Source organism: Lissotriton helveticus, chromosome 6 (assembly GCF_964261635.1).
Source record: "Lissotriton helveticus chromosome 6, aLisHel1.1, whole genome shotgun sequence".
Lineage (NCBI taxonomy): Eukaryota > Metazoa > Chordata > Amphibia > Caudata > Salamandridae > Lissotriton > Lissotriton helveticus.
Genome location: NC_136067.1, coordinates 1,166,506,190 through 1,166,519,925, shown reverse-complemented (window position 1 = coordinate 1,166,519,925; position 13,736 = coordinate 1,166,506,190). Strand labels below are relative to the sequence as shown.

The window sequence follows — 13,736 nt, the reverse complement described above, 5'->3', positions numbered from 1 at the left end:
GCCGGGCGATGCCACCTCCCAGCGTGCAGAGGTATTGCTGGGGAATTTTTTTTTCCGGATCCAGTCTGACGACTGGGGAGAAATTCTAAGTTAAGGAGTTTGCGGCTAGTTATCTCTATCAGATAGTTCTTTTCTCTAATAATCTGATTTCAGACGTTCAGATTTTCTAATGTGATAGATATCCTAAGACTTAACAAAACTTAAATTGCTGAGAATATTAATAAAGACATCTTTTGCATATAATGACAAACCCTCTCTCCGGGTAAAGTATATACATAGCGAGGGGATTCTTTACAGAGAACAACAAAATATAATTTCCATATGTGCTCACAACAGTCTACAAATAGGTACCGTGCTTCTAACACATTACTTTTGAGATCTTGAAAACAAGAGAGATACTACTGATGGCGATTAGAAACTGCAACAATACCACATGAAAAAAAGCCAATATGCGGTAGATGGCGTGGGTAGAACAAGACTAGCAAGCATGGCAGAAGTAAATCATGGAGGTAGGTATGAGAGGTACCCCTTAACAAGAGTCAAGGGAAATGGGGTTAGCTAACCAGTAAAACATGATATTCCCTTGAATGTGGATAAATGAAGTGAGCCAAAGGGTCAAGAGAAAATAATTACAAATTAAGTCAAGAATTCTTACAAATATTTTGGATCTGGTTGAGTGGACCAGAAGGATCCCATCCTTCTGGTCCACTCATTGTTTTAAAAAAAAACTTTTTGTACTCTCAATAAATTGTAAGAATTCTTGACTTAATTTGTAATTTGTAATTATTTTCTCTTGACCCTTTGGCTCACTTCATTTATCCACATTCAAGGGAATATCATGTTTTACTGAGAAGTAAATCATGAACAAAGCCACATTTGGTCCTCTAGGGTTGCTAGGAATAAACCGATCTTCGTAGATGCTTATTTGTCAGGTAAAAATGCCTCAAGAAGGGTTATATGCCAAACAAAATATTTGTATAAAGCTATATACCCAGTCATGACAAATTTTGAAAACTGAGTTAGAGTATTGGTACTTTACTGGCTAGTCCGGATAAAGAAAACACTCACAAAGGCATTTTTGTAAATTGTAAAGTGCCACTGAAATACTCAGTACTTGAAAAAATAAATGTGCTTCTAAAATACTATGTTTAATCTCTGTTTAGTCAAACCCACTTTATTTTATGCCCTGCTTCCTATTTTACTGCTCACATCTAAGCTTGGGTTTCCCAGAGAAAACTGTTTTTAACTATAGCGAGGTTGGTTCTAAATCCATTTGCACAAAGCATTTAGTACTTAAAAAAAGCACCATCTCCGTCCCCCCCCCCCCTCTTTTCAGCATATGGAACAAATATTAATCACCACCACATAAGCTGTGGCTACTAACTGCCTTCTTACAGGAAAAGATGTGAAATGAAGTTCAAACACAATAAAAATATTTAAGCAAAGTAATAATGAGCAGCAAAAGCTAAGAATAAAAGAAAGATGAAATATGAAATAGCAGAAAATGGAAGCCGAAACCAACAGTACTTTATTTAATCTTGATCAGGTGAAACAGAGTAATTTTGTAATTTGGTGTTACGATTGTTTGGAGAAAAAGTGGTATACCAAAAGATTTTGGAGAAGAGGAGACTTTGGACAGAATAAAAACATTTATAAATCTAAATAACGAGAACTTAATGTGGACACCAGGATTAGAGAAAAGGACCAAGATCACAGTGATAGGAATGATCAAGTGAAATCTTTCTGGATTATTTTTAAAGGAAATGATTTCCTATATACAGTGGAAAGGGAGCAGGATAGATCCTGACTACACACAGAATTTACAAAAATAGAACATGTTTTTTTCCTCTACCTTTTGCGTTGCTTGTATGGAAGAAACTTGGTTTGTTTGGCAGGGGAGGAGGGGCCAGACCTGTTTTGTAAGTAGTACTGTTGGCATTGGCTGAGGGTGGCTGGAATGAATTGGAGAGAAAGATGCCATCTGACACAGGGCGAGGCTGGCGAGTGGTCTGCTGTAGCCTAACTGCAGCTGGAGGTAGGTCACCATAAGACTTTCTTGTGCTGGAGAATTTATCCTGACCTGCTAAGTGTGCATCCTCGTCCTCCTCCTCATTGTAAGCAACAAACTTGGCAGTGTAGATTGTGTCAGGGGAGAGGGCCTGTGTTTTGAGGTAAGAGGTGTTTCGCTGAGGTGGGGGAGGAGGAGCATTAGAAGATGGTGGTGGAGGCTGAAGCTCATACTCCCTTGGGAAAGGAGGTCTGTACAGGCCAGGGTCATCGGGCTCTAACAATCTTCGCTCAGCTTCTTCATGCTGTCTTCGCCTTTCTGCTTCCAAACGGTTGTAATATTCCTCTTCCTGCCGCCTCTGTGTGGTCAAAGAAAAGCAAAGAAATCTGATATAATTCAGTTCTTGAATATGGAGTTTTGCTTTCTTATTAAAGTAAAACAACATTTTTGACCAAACATACACCCATACACACTGAACGCTGGTCGTGTAAACATGGTGATCTGTGTCTCTAGATGATTCTACATTTTAGGGTGGTTGACTATCACCCATGTAGAAGGCGGGGAATTGTCATTAAACTTTGGAATGAACTAAGAGAATAAAACTGTAAAACAAAAAAATTGAATTGTACTGCATAAACACAATGATGTTGCAGGAAATTAGGTTATTAGATGTGAGGCCTGTACAAGTAATAGGTTCACGATTGTCCTAACTGGGAACCATGCTCTCCATTGTAGCGCTCGACTCTCTCATGGTAGCGAGGCAGAGCAGTACAAGGCTTACTCAAAGGAGGTGGTGTGGGCTAGTAGTAATCATTCACTGGCACACAATAATAAAATTAATCATTGTCCCGTCTGTACTTTTTCTTTAGAAAAAAGAGAAGCACATTTATTACACACACACACACACTACTAAATACTATATGTACATTGGCAAGGGGTCACACAACCATATCAATTGGGTCTATTGGTTTTGTCAAGGTCTAAGAGCAACAAGCACCATATGAAAATCATAGTGTACTTAAATGCAATTAAAAAAACTAATGCTACAGCATGAATGCACATATTTTTAATCATTAATATTTATGATTTATCTATTGAATTATTGCCACATATCCAAATTCGTAATTCTGTACTTAAAGCATTTTCACTTTTATAGTCGTAATGTATCTAATGAATTATTGTTACGTATCCAATTTTGTAATTCTGTACTGTATGCATTTGAACTTTTATGGTAGTAATGACCGAAATGAAGTTGTTGATTGATTGAATGCACCTATTAATACTGATAACACATATACTGTGAGCAGACATCATTACCATTATGGTGAACTAATAAAGCATTTAGCATGAGTAAAACCTGTGTGTTTTTTCTATACCTAGTTCACCATGAAACTGTAATTATAAAAGCAGCCCCTAGAGAACATGACAACGTAATGACTTTGCAAGGAACCATATACTTGGCACCTAGAGGGCGCTTCAATACATGTATTGCCTTTTTCCATGTTTAGGCCTTTCAGGCCAAAATGAATGCAACTATAAACACAGCCCCATGAGGGCGTAGGACACTTAAAACTGCAGAGCAAAAGCTCTGGCCTTGGAAGTACTTAAAAATGTGAAGAAAATCCTGGGAAGGTTAATATTTTGGGGTCCCCCTAACTTAGGGTTTGGACGTCACCAAAGCTGTCCTGGGGAAAGTGGCACCTTTCGTTTTATCATTGGTGGCGACCCCCTCCTCCTGGGGCCACTACCAGGGGAGAAATAACCAAAATCAATGTGAAAATAAGCAGGCCCCGCAGGGCATTATGGAATGCTCCTCCCGGAGCGATGAACAGATAAGTATCGAACAAGTTACTTACCCATGGTAACGATAGATCTGTAAGAAACATTAGTTTGTGATAGATTCCTTACCTTAGAATTACCCCCAGGTGAAAGACTGGATCCGGACAATTTTCGCCAGCAGTTCCCCTGTGCGTCGGAAGGTGGCGTTGTGCGGCTCCACGTCTGTCGTAGGCGTCGTGATCGCCGGGATGACGTTGCAGCAGCTACTTAGCCTCCGCCCTCGCGCACTGACACGACTTTCCACGCCAGGAACTGAGGGCCATGCAAGATACTGAGCACTGGTGTTTTGAAGCTAGGGCCCTGAAAGGGATGACCTTAACCCTAGAAATTAGTTTGCAGAACGGGGAGGATGGGTGCGGCGGTAAGGAATCGATCACTAACGAATGTTTCTTACAGATATATCGTTACCAGAGGTAATTAACGTGTTCATCTGAAAGAAACACGTATTGATAGATTACGTATCTTAGAATAGATACCCCAGCAATACCAACCCCATTGGTGGGTCTGCGAACTAAGATCACACCAGAAAGTCTTGGAAAACAGGACGGCCAAAGAAGCCGTCTCTCCAGACTTGGCTGTCCAGGCAATAATGCTTAGTAAAAGTGTGCAGCGATGCCCACATAGCTGCCTGACAGATGTCTTGCAGGGGGACACCACGTTCCAATGCTGTAGTGGCTGCCGTCGCCCGGGTGGAATGGGCGTGCAGCCGCACCGGAGGCTCCTTTTTAGCCAAAGAATAACAGGCTTTGAAACACAAGAGGACCCATCGAGAAATGGACTGCTTGTGTACGGCCCAACCTTTCTTGGCGCCTACATAGTCAACAAAGAGCTGGTCATCCACCCGCAATTGTTGTGTGCGGTTCAGGTAAAATGAGAGCGCACGTTTTGGGTCCAGACGGTGAAGCCGCTCTTCCTCTCTGGAAGGGTGCTGAGGCGGAAAAAAGTGGGCAGGGTGATAGTTTGCCTGATGTGGAAGGCAGTAACAACCTTTGGGAAGAAGGAAGGACGAGTGCGAGCACAACCTTGTCTGGATGAACAGACAGAAAAGGAGGTTTACAGGAAAGAGCCTGGAGCTCATTCACGCGTAGCGGAGGTGATGGCAACCAGAAAAGCAATCTTTAAAGTCAGTAAACTAAGAGGACCCTTGTGAACCGGCCCAAAAGGAGCGCACATCAAATAAGTAAGAAGCAGATTCAAGTCCCACTGCAGCATCACAAACGGAATAGAAGGGAAAAGATGAATAATGCCTTTGAGAAATCTACTTACGACAGGGGACTTGAAAAGAGAGGACTGGTCAGGGAGCCTGAGAAAGGCCGAAATTGCTAAAAGGAAGCCCTTAATAGTGTCCAGAGCAGAGCCCTGCCGGCCAAACAAAGGAGGAACAAAAGGACTTCTGAAAGAGGGGCAGAAAGGGGATCTACATCCTTTGCTGTGCACCATGCCATAAATTTGTTCCACCTGCAGGCGTATACCAATTTAGTGGAGGGACGCACTTCAGGAGGCAAGTCAAATGGAATCAACTGTCGCCGCTCAATCTCCACGCAAGGAGGTGGCGGCTGGACAGGTTCAGGTGGAGGACCGTCCCCTGCTGCTGCGACAGAAGATCCTCCCGAAGAGGCAGTTGAATCAGGGGATCTACGCTCATACTGAGTAGCTCGGGATACCAAACTCTTCGGGCCACAAGAATGACTTGGGCCCGGTCGCGCCTGATCTTCTTCAGCACTCTGGGTAGAAGTGGTATAGGCAGAAAGGGGGACAATAGACGGCAACTCCACTTGCGACGAAAAGCGTAGTCGAGAGAGTGCCGCCTTGGAAATTCCAACGCGCGGAACTGCTGACATTGCGCATTCTCTTTGGTGGTGAATAGATCTAACAAAGGCTCTCCCCACTATTGAAAGAGACCTTGTGCCACCTCTGAGTGAAGACGCCATTCGTGATCCATCATGCACCTGTGGCTGAGTTCGTCCGCCCTTGTGTTCAAAGAATCTGCCAAGTGTTGAACCACCAAGGAAATGCCTTGACGTTCCAGCCATGTTCAGAGACGCGGAGCCTCCTGACCAAGGGTCCACGACCCCACCCCGCCTTGCTCTTTGCAGTACCACGTGGCGGTGGTGTTGTCTGTGAACACCTGCACTCAGTGCTTAATTTGTAAAATATTAAGTGCTCTAATTTTTTAGGAGACCACACCCCTTCCCCGGCTCCACCCACTTCCTCCACTGGCTCCACCCACGTCTCCACCCACATCTTCAACTGCCACTGCTGAAAGCCAGATGTAATACCGCATCTGAATTTTCAGCAATGGAGCCTTCCTTACGTAAGGGTTTGATAGTAGGTTCCCCCAGCCCGAGAACTTTTTGAGAAAAATGTAATCAAAAAGTGCACTTAAAGCACAATTTTGGAATAAATTGGCTGAAATGACTAATGCACCTATAATTACTACCTTATGGGCTCCCACCTTCCTATTGTTTATGCCTACGCTCCTAAATAAAATGCCATTATAATGCCATGCCAGGGTAACAGGGAAGGTTAAGTGCTGCCAGTGAAGCAATAGCAATATAGCACATATAGACAGAGGCAGAGAAAGGATGAAAACTGTGAAGAAAGGAGAGAGAGCGTCAGGTAGATGGTACAGGGCGGTAATGTTGGAGTCACCGATGGTGCCAATTTTGAACAAAAGAAATCCAGGAGTTTTGTCACAATATTGTTGTGATGCGCAGGGGTTGTACTTCTGGGTATCTGGGTTAGACAGTTCTTGAAAGATGCTGAAGATTTCTCTTATTCAGTCAGACCTGTAATATGAAATTTGTAAATTAAGACTTTTTGGCTCTCCTTATGCCACTATGGAGGCCTTACAGGTATCTGTGCAACTTGCAGTACAGGTTGAGACTGATTTGTTTCAGCTCCACTGGCACCACATGGAACCATTTTTAGTGGATTTAATGCCAAATGTAGTGTTTCTTGTTTTGGTTGGTACCAACTTGCAGAGAGCAGTGATGTATTGTGGCATAGACTGTCCAGTAAGGCTTCAGTGCCATCCTATTTAAGAAAGTTATTTGTAACAACATTCTATTTTACCTCAAGCTCATCTATGCTGGCATATCTAACACCTGGATGACATAATTGCATATCTCTTTCTTTCAAACAAATGCAAGGCAAGCAATCCTACAAACCTATGCCCTAGTCCATTCGTGTATATCATATGGAAACATCTGCCATGAATGGTGCAGGTGTCATCAAGTCAAACCTAAAAGGTAGCTGACTTAAGATGTGCTGAATGCTAATCATTGTGTATGTGACATTGTTGTTTTTGAAAGGCATCAAGGAGGTTGGTGGTTTGAGGCGACAAATGTAACAAAATATGCACTTACTGGCTCCCTCCATGGTCATTATTTGCAGCCCAACACAAGACATGTGTTGTTTACTCAGTATCAAAGTTCGATTGCCATTAAATATATAATACAATTTAACTTCAACACTTAGTGTTTGAAACAAATGAATATTTGTATTGAGGACTGGAAATGTTTCCTAGTGTCACATCAGGTGTTATACTGTCAGAATTCGTTTTTATTAGCACTTCAGACTTTACATTTACCCACATAAGGCTGATTTTGAAAGTGTTTTGCAGTCAAAAAGGCTGGAATTTTCAAAAAGGAAACAAAAAGTATAGAGGTGAGAAAAGGAAAAAACCATTAATGAAAGGAAAAGTGGAGAAAGGGTGACAAAAGGAAAAAAAAAAACAACTGTCAGCCTCAGCAAACTGGAAATATGTTTTGTATTTTTTCATGGCCAAGCATTCAGAAGCCATTTGTTGTTTGGAGAATTTCTTTAAAACCCTATTTTATCATTAGCTATGACAAAAGGTTTCTTAAGCACAAACTCCCCATAAAACCTCAATGGATGGTGGGGTCCCTCTTTGCTCATCGGCGTTTTACAGGGATGGTCAAAGAGGGAGGTATTTTCATTTTCTGGATAATCCCTTGTCTGGCATTGATAAGCAGTATAACAAGCTGGCACCCGAGGGTACCACAAGGAGCTTGCATCATGTAAGTGCGAGGACCCGTCCTTATCCTACACTTCCCATCGCTCTGTTTATATCTCTCTTTATCGGGCCTGTGGCCTGACTGCCGTAGACCATTAATTTGCACATAAATTCAGTATCTCGCTCCAGCATTAGACCACTTAAATCCTTTGTATTTGCTACTAAATGGCCTCTAACTGTCACACTGTGCAAAACGAACTTGCACCACTGAGCGCCAGTCGCACACCGAAGCTTCCAGGACAAACCAATCAAACCTTTAATTGACTTGTAGAGACATGGCGGACACTGAACATTGCAAAATAAACAGATGCCACATTTCAGGTGCTCGTGAAGAAACTGCGGTCAGAAAACATTTACGACAAGCAGATTCCACTGTTCAATGACCTATGTGGCACGCTCAGGTAAAAGCAGAGTTAGTTACTTACTTGATTACTGCCTTTTTCAACCGGCTTGCTGCTGCACAGCATGGTGCTACTACAGTTAATTGTGCCGGACTGCTGGCTAGTGCGTAGTGCGTGCGTGCCTCAAGACGATATGCTGTGTGTGACATTTTCATAATTTCAGTGTAATTATGAGCGACATTCCAACAAATATGAGTGACACTTCCTTGTGAACAAAATCAAGCAATGAAGATGAGGGAATCATATATATATTACCTACTGGCGGTCGCCAGTAGGTATATATAGTTAGGATTTTTTCCCTATGGGTTTTTTGAAAATTCTATGTCTAATAACTTTGGCGTTTGTGGACGGAATTGGCTGAAATTTTCAGGAAAATGGCACATTTTGTTTCTGAGCAGCCCCTGAAAATTTGGGGGGGTTTCGTCAAGGGGGGGCCGAGAAAAAAGGGGGGTCCCAAAACGTGTTTTTAACATTGATTTTTCCATAGGGCGGTTAGCCTCACTTTTAGCCCGAACGGCTGAATAGATTTGCACGAAACTTGGCAAAAATGTAGGGACTGGTAGCCCGATGTGCCTTTTGTAGGTCTCAATATATGTGCTCCAGTGGATTTTGAGAAATTAACGTTTAAAAAAAGATATATATCTGTAAGCGCGCTCTGGGCAGCGCTCCAGGACGCGTACTTTTCGCGCAACGGAGCTTTGTGAAGCGAAGCTGATTGGTTCTCTGGCGTCTGTCAACATTCCAAAAAGTCCGTAGCGGCCGCCATCTTGTCTCTCGGTAGGATCGAGAGACAAGAGGAGGCCAAAACAAAGGGGCAAATAACCATAAGGGGGCATAGTAGATCCTCCCTGACCCCCTAGGTTTAATGTGGAGGCTTTAAAACGGCCCCGCGGGGCAAAAAAAAAAAAATTTTTTTTTTTGTTTTTTTGCGTGGGTAGCGCCCGGTCCGGGAACCGGGAAGCTTTCTGGGCAGCGTACTGCAATGAAAAATGAATGATAGACTTTTCAAATACTGTTGTTAATTGATTGTTGGTTTTGTTGATTATTTTTTATTTTTTTTTATTTTTTAAGGATTGTTTATTGTGTTTAATAATTTATTAAACTTTCTAACGCGGCACGTCATATGACGCATTACGCGACAACGCAGGTCCAGAATATAGTCAAAATGTCTCCACCAACCAGCGGACGGCACACAACCCCTTTCAGCAGGCTAAATAGTTCTGTTAAATGACAACAGAAGGGACAGGCAACAAGAACCATCAGTCAAAGAGGGGAGGGCAAGTTCTTCTCTACCGGGTCACGTTGGAGCGCTACCGGAACTGATCGAATTGGTAGTCTACAGTGTTTCTGGATGTTTCAGACTGAAGCTGGCGTTAGCATGAGAGCACCACCATTTCGTAGCTCCGTCGTGGCCATTCCACGAGCAATCATGCTAGGCGCTCCCCACCAGAAGCCTGCGGGAGTCGGGGGCCCCCAAGACTTTTGTAGAATCTTCAAGGATGAGGGGACGCTTTCGAGAATGGAGCCCAAGCTCTAGCAGACAAGCGTCCGAGTTCCAAGGTGTCGCAGGCCCATTTTAGTGGACCACGCCCAAATCTGAAGAGATGGCCGCCATTTTGAGAGTCCTGTGGCAGCCGCCTATCGCTGCACCGCAAGAGCTGGAGCAACTCAAGTACATGGTGAGCGAGACGCTGTAGTCGAAAGAGCGGGCGGTAAACAGCTGAATAGCGGAAGAGGCACAGTGTAGCAAAAGCGGGCTGAATGGCAAATGAAACGGAAAAGGGGTGCCCCACTACAGCGTGTCTTTAGGTGAAACGGATTGTGGGACAAGGTGAAGAATGGAAGAGTCACCAAAAGGAAAAAAGTTCCGCTTGACCCCGGGAGCCGGCCACCTATGTCGGGGGCGATCTCAGGCCACACCAGGGCAACACGACTTGGGGAGGGGGCCGGAGCCAAGCGCCCCCTCCGAGTCCGCGACATGACACCGTCCCTCGGGGGCCTCCGTCAAGCGGTTCAGGGTGGCACCGCATCACAACAGCCCCCACTTACTTTAAGAATAGTGAAGATGAAGCAATTGCAAATAGGCTTCAGACAATGTTACAAGCACTCCTCAAAACTTTGAACTTTCAGAGTGCATGAGTTGGGACAGCGAGGGGTGATTTGGTTTCTCGGACTGTTTTTCTGGTCTCTCACCACTGGCATACTTTAACGTTTTCTTGTTTCTAGGACATTAATAGGTTTTATCATTACGTTATGTTATCGTTTCTTTGTTTGTTGTTTAATAAAAGTTCATGTTCATCAGTGGCCTACTGATTTTCGTTTTCCTATTTTTTTCTTTCCAGGTTGTTTCATGGTAAAGTTTCTGTTAACAGGATACAGTGATCACTTCGTTATTATTGCATATGTCCTTTTCACTAGGGGTGCTCTCTGGTCGGGCCAGATGACGTATCTCTAGTAAATGGTCCGGGTGAAAAAGGTGCATCAATCAGTGGGGAGTAGATAGGCATGACAGATTACAACGGGGGAGAAAGGTCCGCATTACGTACCCTTTCACTACTTGCAAAGATTTTCCTACGTTTATTTGCAAACAGGGAATACCTCCAAAAAGAACTAATTCCCAAACAGTCAATGTTCGGACAATCAATCAATCAATGAGGAATGAAATAGGTACGACGTGTTAAAGGCTTGCGTTACCTACCCTTCACTATCTGCAAAGGGAGAGAGAATATTCCTATTCTTCCTCGTTTGCAGGTAGAGAAGATCCTTAAGAGAATTAACTTCGAACAATTCAATGCTCGATTGAAACAATCAACAAGGGGTACTGTGAACACAAATGAACGCCGCTTATGTACATACGCATTGCTATTTTCAACAGGTTGTTCCTAATGTTTCTATTTTAGCGAGGTCAAAAAGAGATCCCATTAGTGGCCTACTGATTTTGCTCGATTCCTTTTGTTTTTTTACACGATTTTTCGCTATCTGCAAAGACTAAACAGAGTATTGCGACTCTGTGCTTGTTTGTAAATAGAGAATGAACCAAAGAGAACAATCAATCAAATGGAGAGAGAAGCAGGCACGACGTATTACAAAGGGGGCAAAGGGCTGCGTTAACTACCCTTCACTATCTGCAAAGAGAGAGTACTCCTAATAGAAATGAGGGGTGGGGGGCAGTATTCAAAGCAGATCAGTGTGCATAAACACGAAAATGTTTTTACTTACCACGTACTTGACATTCGACAGCTTATGATATTTGCTATTAAAAAACCATTGAAATTCACTGAAAAAACCATAGGTTATAGACCATATATAGTTAGGAATTAGCATTTACAAAACCTTGAAAATTCACTGAAAAAACCATAGGTTATAGACCATATATAGTTAGGAATTAGCATTTAAAAAACCTTATTTTACTCACACAAAACCATTGAAATTCCATATATAGTTAGTTGCACTAACTATATATCGCGCACCCGCAATCCACTGCTGATCATGTCACATATTACATCATTCATGACATGGTCAGTGACATCACTGATGACATCACTGATGACATCTCAAATGACATCAATGACCACATCACTGATGATATCATTCATGTGACAATACAATGCATCTCCTCACGTTTTAATATAACCTCTGTTTCACCCAGTGTTAAATACAGAGTATAATTTTTGAAACCATTGACACACCAATACTAGTTACTACATACGTACTCACTGATTCCTACGTCTACACACACATTCACTCATTCACCCATACAATCATTCATACATACAATCACTCATCTTTACAACACTATCATATGCACTCATACACCTATACAGACACTTACACTCTGCCACTCATCCATGGAGTTACTCACACACCTAGTCAGTCCTGTAAAGAATCAATCACACTTCCATTTTCTTGTCTATACAGTTAAACATAGAGCACCTTACATTTTCAAACATACACTAACACATACTTACTTTCTTATACAATCATTGATACAAGTACACATTGATCGGCACAGAGTCACACACCTCCCAGCCAGCCACACACACACTCAGTCTCCTATACAAATACTTGGACAATCAATCAATAACCCATATAGTTAATCATATAGCTACTGATCAACACATGCAGCAGTTTACAGAACAACAGACATAATGATGCACAAATTAAGACAGTTTAGTCACTAACCCATGCACTCAGTGAGACACATTTAATCACTCACTCATACATTCAGTCATGCACCTACTAAATCCTTCGTCCAGACACTTATACATCTACTCATTCTTCAATATGTAAAACATATTTAAACTTTACAGAAACACACAGTCACTGGATGATGTCATCAGTGATCTCATCAGTGATGTCATTTGAGATGTCATCAGTGATGTCATCAGTGATGTCACTGACCATGTCATGAATGATGTAATATGTGACATGATCAGCAGTGGATTGCGGGTGCGCGATATATAGTTAGTGCAACTAACTATATATGGAATTTCAATGGTTTTGTGTGAGTAAAATAAGGTTTTTTAAATGCTAATTCCTAACTATATATGGTCTATAACCTATGGTTTTTTCAGTGAATTTTCAAGGTTTTGTAAATGCTAATTCCTAACTATATATGGTCTATAACCTATGGTTTTTTCAGTGAATATATATATATATATATATATATATGTATATATATCTCTTCGCTCCCAAACACCATATATATGGAATATGCTACTTACAAGTATGCATCTGTTCTTGGCCTGTAGGGCTGCTGATATTCATATCTGTGCATAGATCGCCGCCTAGTGTTGGGTCCGGATGATTGCACATTGTTGTCCTGGAAGAGTCTTCGAAGTATCACAAGATAGGTGGCTCCTCCCTCGGACTACAGTGCGCATGGGCATCCTCTCCATCCTCAGATTGTTTTTCGCCATTGTGGCAGAGATGGAGTATAGTACAGTAAGAGATGTCCATGCAAAGAGTGAATGCTGCAGCTGCGACAGGCACCGGGGAGGTGGGTGGGTGATATGAATATCAGCAGCCCTACATGACAAGAACAGATGCATACTGTTAAGCAGCATATTCCGTTCGAGGCATGTGGGCTGCTGAATTCATATCTGTGCATAGAATGTATAGCAGTATCTCCCTTAGCGGTTGCTACCTGTGTCAGCTGCAGCAGTCTGGAAAATAGTTTTGAGAACAGCCTGTCCTACAGCAGCTTGCTGTTTTGAATGTACATCTACACAATAGTGTTTGGTAAATGTATGTGTAGTTGACCATGCGGCTGCTCTACAGATTTCGTGTAAAGGAATATTCCCTAGGAAAGCCATAGATGCCCCTAGCTTGCATGTGGAATGCGCCCTAGGGGGAACTGTTAAGGTGCGTTTTGCTTTTAAATAACATATTTGGATGCACTTAACGATCCATCTGGCTATACCTGATTTTGAAATAGGGTTACCCTTGT

At 42.5% G+C, this 13,736-nt stretch overlaps 1 protein-coding gene across 14 annotated transcripts in view; it reads right to left on the bottom strand.

Moving 5' to 3' along the window:
- AFDN (afadin, adherens junction formation factor) overlaps nucleotides 1–13,736 on the bottom strand; it is a 1,642,835-nt gene that overhangs the window by 81,276 nt on the left and 1,547,823 nt on the right. For 8 of the 14 annotated variants that reach the window (XM_078648844.1, XM_078648846.1, XM_078648845.1 and 5 more), the window contains one exon: nucleotides 1,853–2,366. In XM_078648844.1, coding sequence (XP_078504970.1) covers nucleotides 1,853–2,366 — 514 coding nt within the window. The remainder of the gene's footprint in view (nucleotides 1–1,852; nucleotides 2,367–13,736) is intronic. The other 6 variants (XM_078648851.1, XM_078648848.1, XM_078648849.1 and 3 more) reach the window with 1 other exon arrangement.